General features: G+C 41.8%; 1 protein-coding gene across 5 annotated transcripts in view; it reads left to right on the top strand.

Annotated features, from left to right (window-relative positions):
- Nucleotides 1-25,815, top strand: part of PAX8 (paired box 8) — a 91,012-nt gene that overhangs the window by 33,122 nt on the left and 32,075 nt on the right. For 4 of the 5 annotated variants that reach the window (XM_069214343.1, XM_069214342.1, XM_069214340.1 and 1 more), the window contains exon 3: nt 8,661-8,717. The exons of the other annotated variant lie outside the window; for it this stretch is intronic. In XM_069214343.1, the coding sequence (XP_069070444.1) occupies nt 8,661-8,717 (57 nt within the window). The remainder of the gene's footprint in view (nt 1-8,660; nt 8,718-25,815) is intronic. 5 annotated transcript variants of the gene reach the window in all.

The raw sequence follows: 25,815 nt of genomic DNA, 5'->3' as shown, positions 1-25,815 counted from the left end.
ATTTTCTGACATCCAGGTCTGGATAGCACCACGTTGATTAATGCTGACTCCAGTGTTTAATTTGTCAATAAAAACGTGCCGGTGCCTAATGCTCTCCTCTGAAACACTCGGATGCTGTAAAAAAATGTTCGAGCATGGAATACTGAGGCAGCGTAATCCTAAAGTCATCTCGGGCTTCTTTAATCAATCTAAGCCACTCCCTGCCCCTTCACCTCACTCCTGTAACTTTCTGCTTTTCCCCTTTGTGATGCTTTTTCTAGCAGAAAAATAAGTGCTGGCCCTCAAAAATAAGTGCTGGTGCCCCGCACTGGAAACCACCGGCTCGAATTAAGCACTGGCTGACCCTCAAGTGAGATAGTCTACTTCTTTCCACCTGTGCACACACAAATATTACGTCCCAGATCAAGTCTTCCGTTTCCTCCTGAAATTTTGGGGCCATTTGCATCCGAGAAATGATGCCTGCTTTCTATTTTCCGTCACTTTAACCTCCCCTATGCCACCAGGTCAGTAATTTCGACATGCACGCAACTAACCTTCCTGCCAAGAGCCTGATTAGTCCACACTAGGGCAAGATCCCCCTTCTGACTTCAACCTGATTGACCTTCCCAGATCCACCTATCGTGTAGCCATAAGGCACTTTAGTTCACAATATGTTCCACAGTCTAGTGTTCAACAGCGTCAGTGCAAAACATTTCACTTCCACCCATCTAGCCTTGTGCTGAACTGTTTTTTCAGCACCCATTACATTTCCCTTCAATCATATCACGCCAGCTTCTGTAAGCCCATTGCACCTTCTAGATGTTCAACTACCTTTCCCTCTGGGACCCCCACCAATGAATCACTCTGCCATCATACACTGAGAGGTACCTCATCTCTGAATACATTCAAAATAGCTCTTAAGGGTCACCTTCTTCAATTCTCCAAATTCACACAACATAGATGAATTTAGCATAATAACTCACTGGCTTCTAAAGTATTGTGTTTCATAAAATGTTATGATATGCAATGTCTCATTCATGGTGATGTCTCTTAAAAGCTGGTCCTATGCTCCCAATCGTCATTTCTATATGTAAATTGGTGACAACTCTGTGCAACATATCTGTTTCCGATGTGCTGTAAATAGAAAAAAAAATGGTTAACGAAATTATCTCCAGAACATTTCACTGCCCTACAGGAAATACATATTGACTGATATAAAAGCAAATAGTTCTGTACGTTATTCATAATCTATTTCACCCTTATGTATAACAATGTCTAACAATGGACGCTTACTGGAATTAGTTCTTCTAGGTTTTGTTAACTTTTTATGAATAGCATGAATAGGTAGTTGATAAAACAATGGATACTTGTGGGAGCCAATAGCTTTATGGAGTATGTTGTTGCATCATTTACAGGATAATTGTGGATTTCTCACATTTACCACTACTTTTGTAGAATTTACAGATTTCATAAAAATGTTTTAGGTCAAATTTAACAAAATACTACTGACAGAGAATGTGCCAAATAATTGGCCATTTCTGGTGCATAATTTAGGTACCACTTAATCGTAGTAGCCCTGACAATGGTAAGGCCTAACAAAGAGCTTTGGTGGGTGTCATGATGATGATAAAACCCATGTCTCACAGGGAACAATGAAATATAGATTTTTATGTCATTACATTTTGTGCACTAAAACACCAAAAGATGCAGTGTTACCCATTTCATTATTGTCATCAATGATGTCATTTGAGATGTCATCAGTGATGTCATAAATGATGTAATAGATCATGTCACAAGTGATGTCATATGTGAGGTCATAAGCAGTGCTTGGCGGGGTGCAATATACAGGTAATGTTGCTGACTATAAGTGGTACATTTCTGTGTTTTTTTTAGTTGAAAATATGCTGTCACTGAGAAATTCATCTAACTGTAACGTTACTTTAACCTTTGTTTTTTCAGTGAAAATATATATATGTATGTATATGTGTACATATGTGTGTGTGTTTGTATGTGTGTGTATATTCATTAAAAAAAAAAAATTCAACAAAGGTTAAAGTGGCATTACAGTTAGGTGAAAATTTCCCTCACATTGAAACTTTTTAAACTCAAAAAGACCCTGAAATTCACCATTTATAGTTATCTCAAGTAACTATAACTCATGCGCTGAAGTAACTATAACTCACACCCCATCATGCACAATTTTGTCATCCATTATGTAATTTATCATGTTGCGGTGATGTTAGCAATTATGTTATAGATCTTGTTGTGAGTGATGTAATATGTGGAGTAATTAACTGTGCATGTCGAGGGCCAGATGTACTTCACTGTGGGTACAGGCAATGAATTGCTAGGCAAATCGTCGGTGGGGTCATGTTGCCCCCCCTCTTCCTCAGCACTGGTAACAAATAGCATATTATGATCTGCGCATCTGCAGATGCCACAGTATTTTCTTCATGTATATTTTTTTAATTGAACATGTTAACCAAAACCAGGATTAAATATATGTGTGCAGTAAGCTAAGGTGTGGTCGAAGGGCCATCATGACTATTATGTTTTGTAATTGGTGCACGCAATCTGTGAGGCAGGAGGGTTTTTCTCATGTCACTTTTGCTGGTATTATTGTAAAAATCTTTAAATTGAGCTTTTCTCTGTGATAATAAATGTGTGAACGTGTGTATACTTGCATAGTTGCCATAGATAATGTGTTATTTTGTCACCTGTGTGTGTGTGCTTGTATCTTTTAAATTACCCCAGGACTCCATAACCTAATATTCTCCCCCCGCGGATTTGTTCTCATGCCTAGAGGTTCAGTCTTCTAACCACTGTTTTTGAGCATATGCTTTTAACTTGTCATATTGTTGGTTCACTCAATATGTTTAAGGTCCCTCAACGTTAGAAACATGTTCTTAGATATCACTGAGATCAGTTGTATTCACAATTAGTCCCACTAAGCATCTTCCCTCACTGCGCATGTATGTCGAACTCGCCAGAAGCTCACACTCTTCCACTGAGCCCATGTGCTAAAGTTAATACATCACTGATTATTATACAGATCATTCACTTGATAATATCATGATTAACTCGGTGTTTTATTTTTTCAATAGACTTGTTCTTTTAATTATTTTGGCTCCCACTAGTCTAATTCAACTGTGCTCCTGATTTTTGACAGTTTTTTCTCAACCAACACGAAAGATATTTTTCTTAAGTACTAAAGAAGGAAAGAAACCAGAAAACAAACTCAAAAACCTTCTTTTGTTACCGCACAATCAGGCTCCATCAACCTCTCTGGTTTCGGGTTTTGTTCAGCTTGGAGTTGTTAGGATCATGCAAGTAAATACTGATTGTGCTAAATAAAGTATCATGATCTGTTCTCATCCCGACTAGTAGGAAACAGAAGGCCCTGGGCTAGTAGGAGAGCTACACCAACCTGTCATCCTTATCACCCAATGCACGTTCAACACCAGAGCACGTCATTCAGCTCACTGTGCTGTTTTCATGCTGTGTGCGAGTTGATGACTTGTTATTTAAACACTCTTTCATCCACTCTTTTAGAAATCATGGAGTGGGGCTTATGTAAATTTTCTAATGTGTCCATATTATTACATACACACAGTACTTGGTGCAGCAGTGAATAAAGGACTTGAAATAAAATAGTTTGACCTATCACAATGAAGTGTCTGTTGTGTTTTTTCAATTGCACATGCACTGCAAATACAATAGGCCCATTTGTAAAATCAGCTCGTTAATTCATGCATTGATGTTTGTTTTCTTTTTTTTGTGTGGGATTGGTAGGTTAAGGTGAAGTTGAGCTTAAAATGTTATGTAATATTGGCATCTTCGAAGGGTAACACATTCCAGTCAACAGCTGATTACTTAATATTGCTCTCTAGTCTGAACTAAGGATTTGTAGTTCTTCAGTCTTTCAGCAGTGAAATTGGTATTAGGTATTTGCTCCCAAAGACATGAATGGATGAATGAATGAATGAAAGAAATAATTAATGAATTAATTAAACTGGATTAATATAGTGCAACTGCTACCCAGAGGGCATCTTAGTGCTGTAGAAAAATTGGCATTGCCTTTAATTTAGAATATAAAATACACCTTCTGTAATTTATTTCAGCTTTATTGTTTTCATCACTAATACAAAATAATGTCAACTTTAGATAACAACATTTCTAAATTGTACATGTCTCTTGGGCAAAATTCCCCTTGGCGTTGTAGCTTTGTTTAGCCGAAATATACTGCCCTTTTGAAATATATGAAATTTGCCTCCGCCTGTGTTCAAATTCTGATTGTAACACATTGACAAACATTTCCTTATACTGTGAGCTACTCTGTAACGTCTCATAAAAAATAAACAAGTTTGCATCCAATTACATTGTCTAATTTACATCATAGTCCATTGTAATTGCTACATTGTAGTCACAATCACATAATACCTTCTAACATTTTCGTAGTATGCCTCTCAAGCCCTTATCACTGTTTTGTCATCTGCATACCATTCATAAAGGATAATAATACATTGATGAAAGTCATTCATTTAACCTGAGTAGGCCTGCTCTCTTTACTTCATGCCAGTACATCACTTCAGAGGGTGCTAACCCTCTCTGTACCAATCTGCAAAGTGAATTCCAGTACATAGATACATTTTGTTCCATGATAAAATCTGTTCACTTCATATCTAGAATATCCATGTCTGAATGCTGGTAAATTACGAATTAGATTGTCAGTAGCAAGTGGGCGATATTCTTGTGTATATGTTTCTCACAACCATGGCAGCCACGATGTGATGTCTGCTGTATAAATGTTTCATTGTATCTGTTGTGTTTATGATGTAGGAAAGTAAAGTGGGCACAATCTCTGCTGTATGGGCATCTAACAGACTGATGGCTTCCTGGTTAAAAAGCTGGGACCGATTTAATGAGAATGCTTAGTACTGTGTATTTTGACTCATAAATAATTGTAGCCTTAACAGCATAAACAGGATTCTAAAAGGTGTATTTGTCCATAACTAAGAATATCCACATTTGTTCGAACTTAACTAGTTCTCTAACAACATATGTAAGTCCTTCTGCATGTATTTATTGGGATTCATATTCAAAGTTACATAACACTGTGTGTTGGTCAGTACTCTCAGGATTTTTCGTGAAAACATTTGAATTCCTGACTACTTCTTTTTTCCATGTCAGTGGTGATTATACTGGCGGTGTCTTTTCTGTTAATTGCTGATGGTGCTTCATTCCTTTCATGTGCATGGTTTGGTTGGTTTTGAATTATTTTTGTATTTCCTAATTGTTCCGCATTATGAATAGCGTGTATATAAAAGATGTCTATTAAATCATCAGTAATGAGGTTTGAAGGCATCATAGATTGTGGCTACTGTCAATGGTACTCTTACGGATTAGGGTCCAATGAGGCAAAAATGTTGAAATTTTAATAATTGAATGATTACTTTTTTAGTAAAAAATAAAGAAAGAAAAAGGTGGCGTCTGCTTCTTCAGATACTCAACTTGACTTATTGTATAGAAGGGTGGTGGGAGGATAGCTTATTCCTTCATTTAGATGTGAGTGTCACAATAATATCTTTATGTTCCTTGTTTTTTTTTACCTCTTGTTTTCATTATTTGTATTTTCTGCTGTCTGTTTGGTTCGTTCTTATGTGTTCTATTGATCATTAAAAAAAGTATATTTTATCTAACAAAAGTCACTCCAGAAGTTACTTGTTAGAAGTTATGCTCAAAGCGTCACCTGCTGAAATATCACTTTCTAATGAAAGCACTGAAGGACTTAATATTCTCTGAATTTTCAATTTGGAAATTACTTTATTTTCCTTATGTGTACACCTCTCGTTATTTGTAGCCTTGTCATCTCATTGATCTTTTTGTAACTTCTTCATTTTGATATCACTTTTTAAAATTATTGCATACATTTATGAAAGGTCCTATAGTTTTATTTTGTAACATTCTTGCTTTGTAAATTCTCAGTTCTTTTACAAATGACCTCAGTTGTCTTTTGGTAGTCCTAACATCGTTATCAAATATCCCTCACAAAGTAGTCTAGTTGTTTCAGCTCCAGAAGTCCTTGGGATTCAAACACCCCAGACCTTAAGCCACTCCACTTGCTTTGGGGGTAAATATGTAGATCATCTTTAATGCACTCTGTTCTAGTGCAACTCCTCCCCGAACCAGTGCGTCCACTGGATGGTCCCTAAATTCTTTGTGCCTCTGTAACCAAAGTTTGTTTTACCCCGGCACCCACACCATCGACCTGACACAGACGAGCTATAGCTCTAAAGGCAGAGCAAACTTTACAGTGAAAGGAGCCACTCTCTGGAGAGTTCTCCATCTAAGTAATGTGAGGCAGTAAAGACACTTTGTAGCCAGGCCATGTCGAGGTGCTGTCATTCTAGTTAACTGCAGTGGACCCCCCCCCCCTTAAATTAAACCTGAGCCCCCCTCCCAAGGCTTAGGAATTGAAGTATGTTGAGGACATGGCTGTCTTGCATAAACTTCACAAAAGATCACAAGAGAGCACCAGATTGCAACAAATGGCCTTTTTTCTAATGAAAGGATGAGCCCCTATATGGCGAACTGTCTTCTAGATGTTTTGTTGTTCCGTGAACCAAAGCTGCCAAGACAAGCAGCTCTCGGTCATTAGCTCAAACCCATCTTTTCTGCACACTCCCTACATCCGCTCTACAAAAGCTAGGTGACCTGAAATACTATGCAAAACTCTTCACATATTCGTCTATTTGTTGTGCTCGCTATGGCATTATGCCTTAAAAATTCATATTTTGGTAGCTGGAAGTAACTTGCAAACTAATGTGTTCATGTGACAAAATGTTTTTGTCTAATTGTTACTAGAATCAACTAAAACGTTTTCTTAAAAAATATTATAACATCAACATTTCTTTCTCACATTCTCAGTGATTCTGATGTAGGCTTGAACTTAGGTAGATGGGGGGCAAAGAAAGTCCCCACCTGCAGAGTGTTAGTAGAATCTAGGGCTGGACTACCTGAGGCAAGGGTGAGGTGGAGGGTGGCTTCTCTCTGCAGGGTAGAGGGGAAGTGGTCGGGAGCTGGAGCACACGTTGTGCCCACCCTTCCCTCAAGCCACTTCATATCTGTCCTAATTATATCAGAATCTACTTCAACAAGAGGGATAGATATACGAGGTGGTCAGAGAAGTTCGAGGGAAGCCAAAGAGGAGCTGCCAGGGTTAATTAGGAGCGTGAGGGCCTCTGAGCAGCCGTAAAGGTCAGTGACAGTGAAAAGAACAAGGACCGGTAGGAGCCAATGAGGGTTCCTGAGGAGCAGAGAACCAATGAGGAGCAGCCAGAAGCATTACGGGTCACTGGGAACAATTAGCAGACGTAAGAGCCAATAGAAAGCAGAGAGGGGTTGTTGGGGTCACTGTGAGCCAATGGGGATGTGTCACCAGCAACGAGGCTTAATAAAAAGCAGTAAGAACAGTTAAAAAGCAGCGAGGAGGACTGGTGAAAGTCAGGGAGAAGCAACAAGGACGCTTAAAGGTCAGTATGGGCCATTGAGGAGAAGTACATATCAGCGAGGCTCAATAGAAATGCATAAGGGCCAGGGAGGGAATGTGAGGGGCAGTAAGGGGCAGCAAATGATACTGGGTGGCAATGAGGCTCCATGCAGCCCAGTGAAGCATCAGTGAAGGCCATGAAGGGACAGTGAGTATCATTGGAGGTCAGTGACTACCAGTGAGGAGCAATTAGGGAACAGTGATGGCCAGAGCTGGTCTTGTAAGTATGAGGGGGGTAGGGAGGGCTCGCTCCTTCTATCACTGGTCTTTTTTAATCCCACCCTTTCTCCTATCGTTTTCACTTTCTTGTGTTCTCCCATCTCATTCCATATCCATCTCTCCAGCCCTTTCTTCTTTTCTCCTGATCGGCATTCTTGTACTTTCCATCGCCTACATTATAAAAGCATTGTAGGCCGAAAACCTAATATATATTTTCCCTAAAATGGTTTACTGAAACAAGTGTAATCCTTTTTCGTTGTTGAATTATTTCATGTGTGTGGTTTTTTTTTGGACTGTACTTACTCTGTCTTTAGGCATGTGCTTTTCTCTCTCTTTCCACATCTCTCCAAACTCTCTCCTGGAAGAGTGGTTAGCACTACTGTTGCTGTCCCCTGCCCCATCATATCACTCTTACTTCAAGTGTACATCACTGTCATACAAGTGGTCCACCATGAAATATTTACCAGTCAACCAACTCACAAGTTCTGTTGTCCGTCTCAGAAGAGAGGCCAAGCATTGCATGGGCACAGCTTTGATGCACACTGGTGGGACTTGTGAAAAGATGCTATCAAGCAAGGGCACTATTTTGACTCTCTAACTCTACCCATCTACCAAGCGATGTCAGTGTGCACTATACAAAAAGTGACCACTCTCTCTCTCTTCCACTTTCTCTTCCTCCCCTCTGGGTTGCTCGCTCCTTTCCCTCCCTGTATCCTTTCTCATCCTCTTTTTTCCACCCTTTCCTCTTACTCCCTCCCCACACCGTCCATCTTGAATCGCCACCCACCTCACCTCCGCGGCAACCTCTTTTCTTTCATCTGTTTCTCCCTTTCTTCCTCATTCTAATTTTAGTGCTTATGAAATGTACCCGCTTTAAAGGCACCTAAAAATGAAATCCTCCCTTTGTCCACAGAGCACAGCGGGGGCAGCGACAGGGCCTGGATCGGCACCAACAACTCCTTCCACATAGGTCAGAGTTCACTTTCTTACCTCTTCTGCCTTGCCACTGTTTCACATAACCTTGTCTGTGTTTTCCCTCTTAAAGCAGAAGTGCGCCGTCTTCACGGGAGGAACACAGGCTCGATGTTTGTTCACATCAGAGGCCTAACACGTGAAAGTGGAAATGAAGACACTGAAACCAAGTTCAGGGACACAGAGACAGTTGAAGCCTGACTTAGAGTTTGGTCGTGGGATTTTCCGTCTCCCATATTGTTACACTTGCAGCCTTTGTCAAAACGACGCATGCAAATATGCCATATTTATGAAAGTCCACCATGTTGATACACCATTTTGCATCGGCATAGCAGCACCAATGCAAAAGGAGTGATAATTATGCTGGATAAATATATGGACGAAAATCCACCAATGTCCGACAAGGATAGCAGAAATTAACCCAGTAATCATGGACACTGGTAATGCCATCTAAACTGTTAGCAAATAGGGGGTGCTGACTCGGGCTGTACCAAAAAGATGTGTGTGAGTCATCCACTTGTTTGAGACGAACATGCCTTTTAGGAGCCCAAACTGTCAGGAAGGTGTAAATTGCTAGTTAGACTGGACTACCACTGGGTGTGAGCGATCTGCTCCAAGCAACAGCATCCCAGCTGACCCATTCTGGACTAACTGGTGGCTTCCAGAAAAACTGTCAGGAGCCCTTCTTAGAGGGGTGTTCAAGGGGTCTGAATGACTAGAGGGCACCCTTGCCCAACCCACAGCTCATAGCTCTGTGTCCACATTTAGGTGGGCTAGTAACCAGAGTACTGAAACTCAGCAACCCCTCAGGAGTTTATGGATGCTGTGTATAGGTCTGCATGCTAACTCATGGTCTGTCTATAGTATCTATGTGGTCGGCACATTGAGCATGTGTTGTGTGCATAGAGTGTAGATGGTGTGTGTTTCTGCATGTGTCTGTGACCCCAGTCAGTTTCTCATTTTTGGCTAGTCATAGATTACAAACACAGTGTGGCATCTCTCACGAAGGTGGAGAAAATGTTATGATGCTTTTTTGACTGCAGGCACATCTTCCCACTCTTAATTTTTCAGCCAACCACCCTCACACACAGGCACCAGAATATTGAGAGAGTTGCAAACATGGCTGGTGTGTGTATTATTGGTGTGTGGGATGGGCCTGAGTGTTTTGCATTTTGGAGCATGGTTACGAACCTTATAATAATTTTTCACAAAACTAGAATGCTGAACCTTTAATGCATTTTTGGTTGCTCATTTTTCTATGGGTCAGGTTATTCACTAGTACATTGCAGGCTTGTGCTTTTGGCTATCAGTTTTACCTGGTTTTTAGGCTTCCACCAATCTCTGTCATTGTTATTGCAGTTTTACGGCTATAACCACAGGAGTTATTTTTAGGTTTTACATGCAGAGGGCTTGTGCTGTGCTTGCGAAATCTATTGTAAACAAGAATACACACAGGCTTAAAGTCCCGCCACTTACTTACCGTGGTTGGCTCCGATGTCGCACTAGTTTCCTTGAATCTTATTGGTCACCAACTTCTCCAGAACTTGCCTTTCTCCTGGGGCTTTTCTGTGTATTACTGCTGTGGAGCATGAGGCAAGTACAGCTTCTTGTCTGCAGCCAGTATCCTTCTACTGGCCGTGGTACTTTGTTTTTACTTCTAGCTCAGTGAGGTAGCAGTATGTAGCTATCTAGGTGATCTGGTGATTATCTGTGCAAATAGTTACAGCTGTCTTGGCTTTAAATTCTCATCATTTTAATACAAACGTTTCCAAAGCAAGTAGCTCTTGCCTATGCAAGATTTATTGGCTTTGGCACTGTATTTTTACATATTGCACAAAATGTTTAAAAAAATAGCAATGTGACATGGTCAACCCTGGCCGTATCATAGCGTTTTTTTGTTTTTTTACTTTAAGGCAAGTTTCACAGCAATGCAAGCTGCTGTGCAACATCGAACAGAAACACACTGACTAAACCAATATATAGGCAAATCTTATTGGCTTTGCCAATGCTTGTTATCTTTGTGCTTGTTTTGTTCGTATCCACAGTCATCAGTGATGTGGCCTCCCTTGTATGACATCACTCCGACAATGACATCAGGTGAAGTAACAGGAAACTAGTTCATTGCTAGCCGGTGAAAGCCTAGGGAAAAAGTAAAGAGAATTACATCTTCTGTCTTGGTAAAAAGCACCGTTTTAAATAAAACATGTCTAGACAGGAAAATAAACCAAACTTTCCAGTCCCATCATATGGCATTGTTTGTAAGTTCATAAACCTACTGGCATGAAACTACGCCAGTTGTGCACTCAAAAGCAATTTCTTTTCTCAATTAAAAAAATAATAATCCAAATGGATTTCAAATATACCTTTTACAGAAGCTTATGCTCTAGGTAGTTCTGGCGCACATCTGTGCATATATATATATTTTTTTCAACAATTCATGCAAGCATGTGCTGACACCATTGAGCGTCAAGGGCCACCATTTGGACTGTGCTGATGCCATTGCAAATAAATGTGGCCAAACGACACATTATTAGGAAAAGGATTGCTAATAAATGATTTTTCACTCGCTTATTACTAGAGTGAAAAGGTCATATTCCATGTATCACAACAGTACAGCTTACATGACATCAGTAGACAGAGCTCATGGTCTCCCTGATTCCATTCTAGAGTTAGTTGACAGAAGAAAACAACTGAGACAAAGACTCAAAGCCAGATCATTGAAATTCTGTTTCACCCCATGGATTTAACCTCTATGGCTCTGTTTACAACTACTGCTCAGAAAATAACACCTTGACAAAAAGGATAGTTATTGAGAGAGACAAAGGGCATCAAGACTCACTCGAGGTTTTGCACCTTGCAAATCATAAGCCCACTAGTTGCTCAACAATAGTAGTAAAATATATTGCACTCTGCATGTATAATATATATAAAGATCATCCAAAGGACTCTCATTTTATTAATAATTCGAAGGTTTCTGAGGTGACCTCCTTTTCCTATTTAAGTGTTCTATTCAATATAAACTGAAGTGGAAACTGATGCTACTAAATAGGAGAGCTCTTTTCGGACAGTCTGTTATCGGATTGCATGGATTCTGTAAAAGGTTGGGCTCTAACAGTGAAGGAGTACCTGGAGATGTATTTACTCGAAAGTGTAGCTATTGCCACATACGGGGCCGGCATCTGGGACATTATAGATGTATCGGGTTAAAAAATGTAATGCATACTATACATCAAAGCTCACCTCATCTAATAATGCAAGTTTATAAAGGCTAGTGAGGCTCTGATTGAACCCTAACAGTAATTGTTTTCCAGATTGCACTCAATGTTTTGGCCTACTCCACAATATCAGTTAAGGTGCAGGATCACCAAGGCCCATATTTATACTTTTTTAGCGCCGCATTACAATACAATTGTATTTTGTAAGTTTGCGCCGCTTTTGCGTCAAAATGCCGCGCAAACGCGGCGCTAAAAAAGTATAAATATGGACCCAAATGTGGTAAAAAATACTCTGAAATCTTAAATCTGATAAAAGAGTACTGTGAATTGTGGTAACACATACTCAAATATGGCAAGTGGTACTCTGATATGTGTGAAAAGTATACTGTGGAAGGTGGTAAAAAGTACTCTGAAATAATGTAAAAGATTCTCTAAAATGTGGTTCTTCCAGTCCCTCGAAGCCCTGGCTCACAAATTATTGCAATTTGGGGTTGGACACGAAGGTAGACCAGATGCTGCTCCCCATTTCGTGCAGGTCCGGGGCCAGCCACTTAGTAAGAGACTGAAACTTTGTGCAGTGGCTCAGTAATAAGAGAGCCTGATTCATACTTACCTATTGCTTTCTCTCATTTGTGTCCCAGTTGCTATTCTATAAACTGAGAGCACTGGTGTCATGCAACCATTTTGTTTCTTCCCTCCAGTCCTGGAAAATTTGGGAAAAAGTTAAAAATGTCCAAATATTATAAAAGAAAGAGCTCCATTGTTAGAATTTAACATAGCATGGCTGTCCTAAATGCGCAGCCGAAGGAAAAAAATAACAAACAAGAAAACAGAAGGAAGCTTGCACCTGGTCCCTACAACTCGCCAGGCAAGCTCTTCCCCGTGATGGAGAGAGATTAGAGCCTGGTTCAGCTGCAGCCTACTGAGAGTGTTCACTTTATAGCTGTGACCCATTCCAGGTGCACACACTGTTCTAGCATTGATTTGTTTATCCTATCTTTTGCTGTATTTACTTGTTTTCATGTTGTAACGTGTTATATCTTTCTAGCTGTAGTGGCATTTGTGTAGCACACATCTGCTACTGAAATATGGTCTGGATATCTTCAGTCGGTCCTGCCACCAAGAGCTCTTTGGTTGGTTGTTCGGTGCCACTGCTTCAGCCAGTATTGGTCTAACCCCTCTGGTACCCCAGTCACTGCCCACTGGTTGCTGCTACTCTACTCTCTTGCTCTCTCTCTCTCTCGCTCTCTCTCTATATATATATATGTATATATATATATATATATGTATATATATATATATATAATTATATATTACCTACTGGCGGTCGCCAGTATGTAGTTATAGTTAGGACCATGTTTCCATAGAAAAAGCGTTTTTGACTTGCCTATATCCTTGGCACCGTATGACAAATCTTCACAAAATATTTCTACTAAAGTGCTCTGGTGATTCTTGTTGCGCACAGAAGGTTTTGAGGTGATCCTTCAAGCGGGCCGAGAAAAAGGGGGGGTGTCAAAAAAGTTTTTTTTCCCATGTTAATTCCTATAGGACCTTTGAACACGACTACAGCCCGAATCGCTGGATGGAATTACACCAAATTTGGCAGAAAGCTACCTTTTGTTACGCAGACTGTGCTTTCACTTATTTGGTGTACATCCATTCAGTAGTTTTTGAGAAATTAAAGGGATAGTAAATTTGTATATCTCAGGTTTTGAATAATTTGCAAATATTCATGAATTTTCACGAATGAATGTCTGAATAGAAGTGATGTAATTGGCTGGCCACAACCTGAACAGAAAGTTGCAGCTGCCATTTTATGTTATGGGAGCCGGCGCTTGGGGCTGAGAAACAAAATGAAAAGTAGCATAAGGGCTCAGGGTGGAGGTACCCTGACCCAAGGAGTGTGATATAGAGGTGTTTGAGGGTCACATTATCCATTTTAAATGATTTTTCTTCACTATGTGCAATATTCGTGATTAATCGAGATTAACAGAGATTAATCACGAATAAGCAAAAATATTTACAGACTCATTCATACACTAGTTCATTCACTCATACATGCACTCAGAAACTGATGCACCCACTCAGGCGCTCATGCACCCACTCAGACTCTCACACCCACTTTCAGACCCACTCAGACACTCATGCACTCACTCATAAACCCACTCAGACCCTCATGCACCCACTCATAGACCCATTCAGACACTGATGCACCCACTCACTGATCCACTCAGACACTGATGCACCCACTCACAAACCCACTCAGACCCTCATGCCCCACTCACAGACCCACTCAGACACTGATGCACCCACTCACAGACCCACTCAGACCCTCATGCCCCACTCACAGACCCACTCAGACACTGATGCACCCACTCACAGACCCACTCAGACACTGAGGCATCCACTCACAGACCTACTCATACCCTCACACACACACTCACAGACCGACTCATGCACCTAGTCACAGACCCACTCAGACACTCACGCACCCACTCGCAGACCCACTCAGACCCTTATACACTCACATAACCACTCAGACACTGACGCACCCACTCACAGACCTACTCAGACCCTCACATACCCACTCACGGAAGCACTCAGACCTTCGCACACCCACTTAAAGACCCACTCAGACACTCATGCACCCACTCACAGACCCACTCAGACCCTCATGCACCCAGTCACAGACCCACTCAGACACTGATTCACCCACTCACAAACCCACTCAGACCCTCAAGCACCCAGTCACAGACCCACTCAGACACTCATGTACCCACTCACAGACCCACTCAGACCCTCATACACTCACATACCCACTCACACACTGACGCACCGACTCACAGTCCCACTCAGAAGCTCACACACCCACTAATAGAACCACTCAGACCTTCATGCACCCACTGTCACACCAAGGTAGACACAGTCTCACCTAGAGACACCCTCTCACACCTATTTCACAAGAAGAGAGACAAACTGTTCAACTGTGCATGGTGCGGGGTTGGGTGGATATGGGGGTTGGCTGCAGGGCCTGGCCTCAGGCCAGTCCCTCCAGCTAACTCCTGCTGCGCACGTCCTAAGGCTATGCGTAGCACAGGGTTGGGTGATTATAGGGGTTGGCCGACTTGGACCTGGCCATAGGCCAGGCCATTTGGCCAATTCCTGCTGCGTACCGTCAAAGGCCGTGCGCAGCATGGGGCGGGGTTAATATAGGGGTTCGCCACAGGGCCTGGTCACAGGCCAAGCCCTGCGGCCAAGCGCTGACTGGCTGGCTGTGGTTGGATCAACGTACAGTAATGAAAATTACTTTACGTTAAAAAGAACATAGAAATTCACTGAAAATAACAAAGGTTACAGGGACTTTATAGTTGGAAAATAGAAATTAAAAAAAACATAGAAATTCACTGGAAAAAAACCAAAGGTTAGGCTCACATTTTAAACGTACAAAACCATAGAAATTCACCTGTTATAATTAGAGTTATCTCATGTAACCGTAACACATGCCCTAAGGTAACTATAACTCGCGCCCTCGCCATGCACTGCTAATTACCCCACAAAGTAAGGCACTCATGACATCTTTGAAAACGTCATTGGTAATATCAATGTAGTATTTGCAGCAACATTTTTGACAAAAAAACTGTACATGGTGGGGCACGAGTTATAGTTACCTTAAGGCACATGTTATTGTTACTTGAGATAACTCTAACAAGTGAATTTCTATGGTTTTGTATGTTTAAAATGTGAGCCTAACTATAATCTTTGGCTTTTTAAGTGAATTTCTATGTTTTTTTAAATTATATTTCCTAACTATATGACATTCCTGTAACTTTTGTTTTTTTTCATTGAACTCGGCACAAAGATATTGGAGCCCTTTATATGAGCACAAGTTACATTACACAAGGACACATTCATTTTTGGTAGACGTGGAGGTTAAGTGATTTGCCCAGAATCACAGGATGTTGAGCCAATACCAACAACAACCTGGTTCCTCAGATCCAAAGTCGGCAGCTCTGGCCGTAAAACCACATCCTCTTCCCTAATCTATGCCCTCAGAAAGTTAGTCACCATCCTACTCTGGATTTTTACTAGGTATCACTGCTCAGTAACCGACTCTTTGTACACTATGCAGGGTGTCAGCTGCTGTCATGCATTCACTGGCCATTGGGTGTCACTCTTCCACTGGTATTTGTCTGCTCCCTGTCTCGGGGTTCGACGGTTGCAGGTGGCTCCAACACTAGGGGAGAGTTTAGCTTTCCCTGCAGTTATATGAGATCCCTTCAACATACTGCTGAGAGAGCAGTCCCTTCCCTGTACTCTAGTTTGTGAAATCCTCTACTCTCACGCCAGCCTTCTTCAGTGGTGTCTCTAGGAGGGCGTTTTAGGGAACGCACCCATTGGGCCACAGGTGAATCTCGTGGGGCCATCTACAACGATATACAAATGCATATATGAGCTTACTCAATATGTTTAAATGTGACGTTGCTTATGTGTGTGTACCTATACCGATGCAGCCAATCGATACACACACAAACATATATGTAGGCTTCTGCAGTGCCACTTATAGCGTCTCAAAGAATTATTGCTTTGCAGTGAAACGTAGTTGGACGCATTAGTGTGTGTTGCAACATGCAGTGTTTGTTTTTCTCCCCCGTCACCCCTTGCATGGAGAAACAGTTTAGAGTTGAGGGTGTCTGGCACAAAGAGGGGACAGGGCAATGGGCACTACCTCATCCGCCCCCCCCCCTCCCTCCCCCCCGCACCCCATCACACCAACCTAGAGAGGCCAGTGGTTTTCTTTAGCTTCTAAATACTCGCCACCCCTCAAAACATTGCGTTGGTTGCCCCAAAACAATCGGAATCGACACAAATCCCATGAGTGCTGGAAAACGATTATCTGAGCCAACCGAGGAACAATTGTATTCTATTCTGTGTCTTGAAAATACTATTTTTGTATCAATGCACATATACGCTGAATAGTGGTGATTGTCATTACTTGAGCTGTGTTTGAGCTTCCAGTGTGCCATGTTATTCTGTAACTCGTCTGTTGTGAAAAAGTGTGTTCTGTGAGGTCATCAGTGAAACTGTGTGCAATGTGATGTCACCTGTGGTTTGACACTGTGCTCTGCAACGTCACCATAGATGAGAGAGCATGTTCTCTGATGTAATCAGTGAAACATTGCATTCTGTGGATGTCATTTGTAGGGAAACAGTATGTTCCGGGATGTCATCAGTGAAACCCCGTGCTCTTTCATGCCACTTGTGGTGAGACATGGTGCTTTGAAACGTCATCTGGAATGAGGCATGTTCTCTGAGTCATGAGTGAACAAATATGTTCTGTGATGTCGTCAGTCAGACATCACATTTTATAATACCAAGGATTGAAACTTGCCAATTCGTGGCGTCATCTCTGGCGAGACAGCATGTTCTCTGGTGTCGTCACTCAAAAACTGTGCTATGTGATGTCACCTGTGGTGCAAAATCATTCTCTGTAGTATCAACAGTGAAACACCACGCTCTTTGATGTCATCTGCAGTGAGACTGTGTGCTTAGATGTCATCAGCGATCAGAGTGCTTGTTGATGTCTGTGGTGTGACAGGGGGCTTGCTGATGGCAACAGTGAAAGTGTGCTACATGATATATGTATCTGATGCTCTGTGATGTCATCCTGGCGGGACAGTATCCTCTGTGACATCATCAGTAAAACATGGTGCTGTTATGTGCTGTGAGACTGTGTGCCTGTGATGTGATAAGTTAATCAGTGCCCTCTGTGGTCCATGGAAACAGAGCTCGGCGATTTTAGCAGTGTTAAAACTTCCTTTGTGATTCCTTTAGAGGTGATTGTTCAGTTGAAGCTACGGTTGTCAACAAAAAGGCTTTCAACACAAATATTTTAGAAAGACACAATGTTGGAATTAAATGACCCCAATCCTTGCTACAGACATTTACGATGAAATGCATTATGTTACATCAATTAAAAATTCATATAAAAAAGCCCATAAACACATACCGATCTGGCTTTTCTTCCTTACGGGCATTATTTTCATATTAGAAATGTAATGGTATCCTGATTTCTTCCTATAAATCAAGCCCTTCAAACACATACTGATATGTGAAATGATAACTTCGCCCAAATCTTTCCTAACAATATATACTATGTGAAAATAATAAAACAAGTATAGGAGCTCTGTGGGACAATCTATCACAGAGTTATTTGAACACTTGTCCGTTTTACTGCATTGCAGCCACGAAATGGCCCTAAATTTCAGAAATGAATACAACTTCCTTAAGTTACTTAGAGACGACTGATTAAAATTGTAATTTTGACGTGCTCGATGTTACAATGCAACAGAACCTACTGAAGAAAACTCCCAAGATGTTATCCAAATTCTTATTAATCTTTCCCAATATTGTTTCTTCAAGACGCCAAGATCTCTTAGGGACAAGATATCCCAATTACAACTTGACTAAAACATCCATAGACAACTCTTGATATATGTAAACATAGGGAATTTACCAAAAGTCTTGCTTCTACATGCCAAGATCTCTTACGAGCAGTATCTCTGACATTTGCAAGATACACCTTAACTAAAGTGCCTTTCATCAATTTTTGATATATGTAAACCTATAAAGTTTACCAATCCCGTTGCTTCTACGGACACTAGACATAAATCCTGGTGGTTAAATGGTTTTGAGGCTTGAAGAGCATGGTTGCAGCACTTGATGGATTTGCAGATGTAAAAATAGGGGTAAACTCTTTGGTAAATACGGGAGGCAAGGTATAGAGTTCAGAGTGCATAGTTGAACGGAGGAGGTGAACTTTGGAGACCCTAGTACAGGTGTTTGTGGTGGTTGGTATAGATTAAAAATCCCTGGCCTGGCGTCATGAAACCAGTGTCAAGAACAAAACAATAAACAAGAATTAATTCAACCTTCATAATTTTTTAATATTTCATTATTTACCTTTCCACTAGCTCTTCAGTCACAGGTGGTGAGGTGCCTACGAAGGGACATGTCGTTAGCCTGGGTTGTCATCGAAGTCAAAAAGTGCATGGTGTCACTTCCGCTGCTGCTAATATTTCATTCAATTGAAACCTTTGCACTTCAGTGGCATAACATAGAATGCTGCTGTTTTACACCTTTGAGTGGGTAGTGGGGGGTCTGTCACCCACTCCTACCTACAAGTTTATTCCCACACTGCAGGTGTTTATTCAAAGGAAGCTATTTTACTGTAGTTCAAAGTTTTTGGGGTGATCCTTTTTCAACTGCATCTACACTATTTAATGCAGGATTGGGCAAGTTCTTGAAACTTACGGGTCAACTGGATTCCAAGAAGACAACGTTCTTATTTCTCAGTGTAAAATGTACTGGTGGTGAGAATCCCCACTGAGAATGCTTTAGATGATTTGGACGCACTTATGTGTTTGAGTGTACAGTCAAAGGGCAGAGCACCACAGATGGGAAAAAAGCTATCTTCTCCATTGGTTACTACCTGGGCTAACTTCTCCAATGGACAGCACCTGTGCAAGGCCAGAAGCATTTGCTTGTCAACCTTGACATGCATGGCCTTTATCTTAAAGTGATATGGATTAACGTGTTTGAAATGTACCTGGCTTCCTTCCTCCCATAGGGAGTCTTCTTACCGCGCACTAGATGTGGTTCTGTCACCTATGTGAAACAAAAAAGGCAATAAAGATATATATTTTTAAATAAATTGTCTAGCCTTCATCTCAGCTCCACATGTCTCATGTGACTGACAGGGCCCCAGCTCAGCCAGCTGTAGAGAATCACCACCTGCCATATTTCCAGCTCCCCACGGGCAGCTCGTTCCTGTGGGTACATTCTGCCCTCATAACTTTATTGGGAAATGAGGTGATGCTGGGAGTGGCAGAGGTGTACCGTTCCTCCTCCAGCTTCTTGTATAGCTTAAATGCCACGGTACCGTTAGCTAAAGAGTCAGACATTTCCGGCGTTCGTTGTGGTGTCAGGAGATGCACGGGCAGCACTTCATCTGCTCCCCAAAGAGTGAATCGGCCCCCTCTTTCCCTCCGCCCGCCTTCGCCCAATCCCCGTTTAATTCGCGCCACGGCTGAACAAATTCTGAATGGAGGCAGGGATAGGAGGCCATCACTGAAAGGATTCCGAGGGTTCGGGATGAGCGCCCTGGGGGCCTGGGGGTTGTGACTGGCGGGGGGCAGAGAGACTTCCTGGTAGAATGGGCTGGTGGGGGGCTGGGGCGGGGGGACTGATACAAATTCATTGGAAGGAAGGGGGCTTTTCTAATACCAGCCGTGGAAAAATAAATGGAGATGAGGGGGATGAACAAATTAGCTTTAATGGCCTCTGCGCCATTACAGAAATAATAGCGGAATTGGATGTGCCTTTGGGGGGCTGGGGGAAACGGGGGTGCCAGCCAAGGCAATCAGGGCACCATAAACTGAACCGGAAAGGAGGGTAGCTACAGAACACGGGGAGGAGAGAGGGGATAATAGGCGAGGGGTAGGATATGTGGGTATAGGATAAGTCGACATAGGAAGCGCCGCCGAATGGTGGAGGTCGCAGACAGAAGGAACAAGGAAAGGCACTCGGCGTTTTGGATTTGATATCCAAAGGCTGAAAGCAGGGCACAAGTTTTAGAAGTCGGGGGAATAACCAGGGCTTTAAGACTGGGTAAAAACTGCAGGGTCTCTCAAAGAGGCGTGGCCAATGTAATTAAGGGCGTGGCTGAAAACACATAAACTAAAAATCTGTGCTTAGCATAGTGTGCCGCCTGACTTGTATTTTACTGCTTCTTTCTGTCGTTGAATCCAGATATATAATGCAACAACTGACACTACAACAAAAAAAGCCAGGACTAATGGCTTTGTCAATGGTTGTCAGTTGCAAAAGATAAATAAGCAACAACAATGGTCGCCTTGTATAAAATATTGGCAATTATTCAGATCTGAAAAGATAAGACAGTGAAAGAACTATAACAAGTCTCTTTGAAGTAACATCAAAGGCGACACAGGATGTTGCCGCTGACGAGTTAAGGTTTTGTTTTCACCCTGAGGGTGAGGGCTAAAATGGAGAGCCCGATAGGGCCCCGCCTCAGCACCTGCTTTTTAGAATTGCTGGTGCTCAGCACCAGCAGGACCCGGCCCACTTAAAGCTCTGGGAATAATAAAGTTAGGTCGTAAGTAAGTGACATCATGGCGCGTGACATCGCAAGTGGCTTCACACGAAGTGGCATCACAACCCATGACCTCACATGCATTCATCTCACCCTACTTCTATGCTCTCCCTAACCCTTCCACATCCTCTTTCCCCTCCGCTCCCCTATTATTCATCTCAAGCCTTTGGATTGAGTAAATGAAGGATAAACTCCCAATGAACACTTCTGGATTTCTTTCCTCCTCCACCCCTCCATTACTCCAGTCAATCTAACTAACAAACTCTCATATCTGCAACTCAAATTAACTCATAATAATACTAAAACTGTACTCCTTATTAAATTATACTAATCCATCACTAATTCTTGTTGGGTACCGGAGTAGCGTGCTACTCATCGAAAAGCGCTTCGACGCCTCGTCAGGGGTAGTAAGCGCTATATAAATACGATTACAATACAATACAATACATGAAGTGACATCACAAGATGTGACACCAGATTTTAAGGCGTCATGCATATGTTTAACAGGATTATTATGAGCACATTTGAGCCCATTATAATATTTAACAAATTACATTTTTCGTCATGGTAGGGGAAAAAAGTGATGCAACCCTCGCACAAAATCAGGGCCTCAACTTATACACTTTAAAAAACTCTGCAACAAAGAAATTGGCAACAAGGAGACACGTGTCAGTAAATCTGTTCTGCTTAATTGGTTGCAAAGTCAGCATTTTAAAATATATTATGGGATTAGGGCACCTGCTGCAGAGATTTTTGTGTGCTCAGTAAATCTAAGGGAATAATAATAACGGTAAAATAACTGGAGATTAACACATTTGCTTGAGAGATCTGTGTTTTTGTCCAGTCCCAGGTTTGAATCAGAGTAGCACAAAAGGATAATATATCTCTTGCAAAGCACACCACGCAACATACAGATTACAGATTTGGACTTTATATAGGTAAGCAAGGTGCTGCTTTTAATAGAGAGATCTTTTTTACCTGCAGTTTATAAATTGTAATCTTCTAATATAATAGAGCTATAAAAGGACATATGACTCCTACACCTTGTAACCCCCACTGTCTTATGTAACACATCCTGTATATTGATTTACACACATATGATTTATTGTCATTGTATAATGTATACATGTGATGTAAAGCGCTCTGACACCCTGCATTAGGATGAGTAATGCTATAAAAGAAATAAAAAAAAACGTAGGATTTAAATTACTTATGTAATAACTGAGACAGACCAAACACATCTGACATTCTTACAATGCATTCATATCTCTTATTTACAAGGACTGAACAAAGTCAAAAGCATGCCTCTCTAAAGTTCTTGTGAAATGATAACAAGCTGTATGCCTTTGTTTACCCTCCATTGCACTTGCATCTACATGTGAGGCTCCAGTTAGTTCCAAGTCAGGATACTCAAATGAAGGGAGGCCTGATGGCCCCTTAAATTCTGCCTTTGTTTTGGGCCCAGCAAGTATTTAAAATAACAAAACCCCCTTTCCACCAGCAAGTTTCAACCAAAGCAGACAGTGTTCCAGGATCTGAACATTACACTGGGACAAATTTAGCATTATTCACCGTGGTTTCATTTTGTGGCAGGGTGAGCAGCGTCCATCCTGGGAAAACAGTGGGTAGATGCCATCTACCAGCATGTGCCCCTGCCTTGCACCCTGGCTGAAAGGTACCAAGGGGTGGAATAGGTGGAACAAGATGAATGTAGGAATTTGTATTTGAAGTTCAACCGAAATAGCCAAACTTTATTTATATGACCACCATTCAAACTAATACACTTATACCAGGTTTCTGGCCCAACCGCCCTGCCTGCCTCATCCACAACCCTACCCAAAGCCATTCACATCCTCCCATAGACACCAAAATAATTTCAAGCAGCATGAAGGGCTTCAACCACAAATGTTTTTGGAAGTCCAGTGCTTTAGATATGTGCAAGCTGAATACAGTGAAAGGAGGATCTTCCTCGGCCATAGACATCAAAAGCAATTCAGTGTCTGAAGCTTTGTGAGCACTTGTAGATGCCTCTTCTTGGTATTTGTAGTACAGTGTTCGTTCCTGCTGAACTAATCTGGAGGACTGTGTCCAGTTCTAGAAGCCTTGTCTCAAAGATCAAGCTCACTTTTGTTGATTTCACCAGGGGAATTGTCTCCACATCTGTAGGCCACATTTGGGCTATTGTGCACTATTCTGTAGATCACTTGGCATATTTCTTCCAATTCTGCAGGAGACAGATTGTGCATATCTTAAGTTCAATAATGTGTCCACTACTAGAGGCCACATTAGGAGTTTTATTTCTATCTCTGGAGATCATCAATAGAGTTGTTCGGCCAGCACTGGAGGCCATATCTAGTGTAGTAAGTAGAGTTTGGCAGACATGTCTGAAGTACTGAGTCCACTTAGAATTATTTCCAGTTCTGAAAGCACACATCTGGAGTATCTAACCAAATTCTAGAGCTCATACTATAGAACTATAGAGCATACACAGAGTATTGTGCCGAGTTCCAGATATTATTTATATATAAGACCACATCCTCTGAAGTTCGTGAAATGACATAGGAGATCAAGTGGGAGGTTATAAACAACAAATTCTAGGTAGAATCTAACTGTGCAAATGGTGGATGTACAGAGATTGAAGTATGAGATGTGCAACCCTACATGACACAGTGTGAGTTTAGAGGTGAAATTAGAGTGTCCTGGTGTCTCATGAGACAAATGGCAAAACTTTATCTTACCAAGGAGTGGAAACACCCTGTTCAGGCATAGATGGAGAAGACAGAATTCAGTAAACGGGTTAAAATGTCTGAAATAGGTAGGTACACAGTACCAAGGAGGACTATGTAGGTCTTGTGTGTCTGGAGTAGTCAGAAATTGGGCTCACGGAGTGCAGCTAGCCCAGCCCACCTGCCTTTTAATTCTATTTTAGCTTCATTCTCATAACTAGAATAAGTCAATTCCAAGGGGAGGGACAGGCAGAGGATGTGGAGAAATGCTCTTATTGGAGGATGTTGCAATTATTGGAGTCACTTAAAATTGGTGCATTACTTAAAATTACGTGCGTTGCAATTAATGTATTGAAATTGCATCAAAGCCCTTAGAATGTATCATTCGTACCCTGGCAATCCCAACTACCTCTAGCACTATTTCTCTGTCCTATGCTTTTCTATCCTATGTGCTGCTCATACCTGGCTAATCCCATCTACCTCTAGTAGTGCTTATCTGTCCTATGTGTCAGTTGTACCTGGGTCATCCCAGCTGCCTCCAGCGCCTCATGTCCAACCTATGTGTCATTCGTGCCTCGGCAGTCCCAGCTACCTCTAGCACAGTCTGTCTGTACTGTGCATCCATCCCTGGGTATCCAAGTTACCACTAGCATGGCTTGTCTATCTTATGTGTTGCTTTTATCTGGCTAGTCCCAGCTACCACTAGCACTGCTTATCTATCTATGTGTCATTGGTACCTGGGTCACCCCAGCTAACTGTAGCACCTCATGTATATCATATGAGTCATTCAAACCTAAGTATCCCAGGTACCACTAGCACAACTTGTCTATCTTGTGTGTTGTTCATACCTGGCTAGTCCCAGCTACCTCTAGTACTGCTTATCTATCATATGTGTCAATAGTACCTTGATCATCCCAGCAACCTCTAGCACCTCATGTCTATCCTATGTGTTTTTGTACCTAGTCAATCCTAGCTACCTCTAGCACTTTGTGTCTGTCCTATCTGTTGGTCGTACATGGCTAATTGCAGATACCTGCAGTACTGCGTGCCTATGCTATGTGTATTTCGTACCTCCACAGTCTCAGCTACCTCTACCACAGTTTGTCTATCCTCTGCACCCATACCTGGGCAGTCCCAGTGACCTCTTGATTGGCATGCCTATCCTATGTGTAGCTTGTAACTGGCTAAACCCAGCTACCTCTTTTACTGCTTGTCTATCCTTTGTCAATAGGATGTGGGTCATCCCAGCTACCTAAGCGTTTCATGCCTATCCTGTGTCTCATTCATACCTGGGTAGTCCCAGCTATCTCTTGCACTGTTTGTCTGTCCTATGCTTTATCCATACCTGGATAACCCAGTTACCTCTAGCATGGCTAGCTTATCCTATGTGCTACCTGTAGCACTACTTGTATATTCGATAAGTCAGTCGTACCTGGGTCATCCTTGCTACCTGTAGCACTGCTTTTCTAGCCTGTGTGTCATTCGTACCTAGGAGACCCTACCTACCTCTAGCATTGGTTGTCTAACTATGCATGATGGGTATGTATCATTTGTATATAGGTAATCACAACTATCCCTACCACTACTTGTATAATTTGTCCTTACTTACCTCTGTAATGTTAGCTAAGTGTAGCATGTCTGCTATATCTTATGCGTCGCCTCTGCCTGAGAGGTTTTAGCTGTCTCTAGCACTTCTTGTCTAGCCTGTGTTTCCTCTACAATCCCAGCTACCTCTTGTTCTGCTTATTTATCCTATGGGTCGTTGCGCACCAAGGTAATCCTGGCTATCTCGTCTTTTGCTTGTGTATCCTATGTGTCCTCTATGTCTGGGTAAACCCAGCTATCTCTTGCATTGCTTGTCTGTCCTGTGTGTTGTTCATACCTGGGCATTGCTTGTCTCTCCTATGTGGCATTCATGCCTGGGTAATCTCAATTAACTTTTACATTGCCTGTCTACTTTATGCACCATAGACAACTGGGTACTTT

The sequence above is a fragment of the Pleurodeles waltl genome, chromosome 11 (assembly GCF_031143425.1).
Source record: "Pleurodeles waltl isolate 20211129_DDA chromosome 11, aPleWal1.hap1.20221129, whole genome shotgun sequence".
In the NCBI taxonomy this organism is placed as follows: Eukaryota; Metazoa; Chordata; class Amphibia; order Caudata; family Salamandridae; genus Pleurodeles; species Pleurodeles waltl.
Note: the sequence above shows the minus strand (reverse complement) of the source record. Positions and strands in the feature narration are given on the sequence as shown.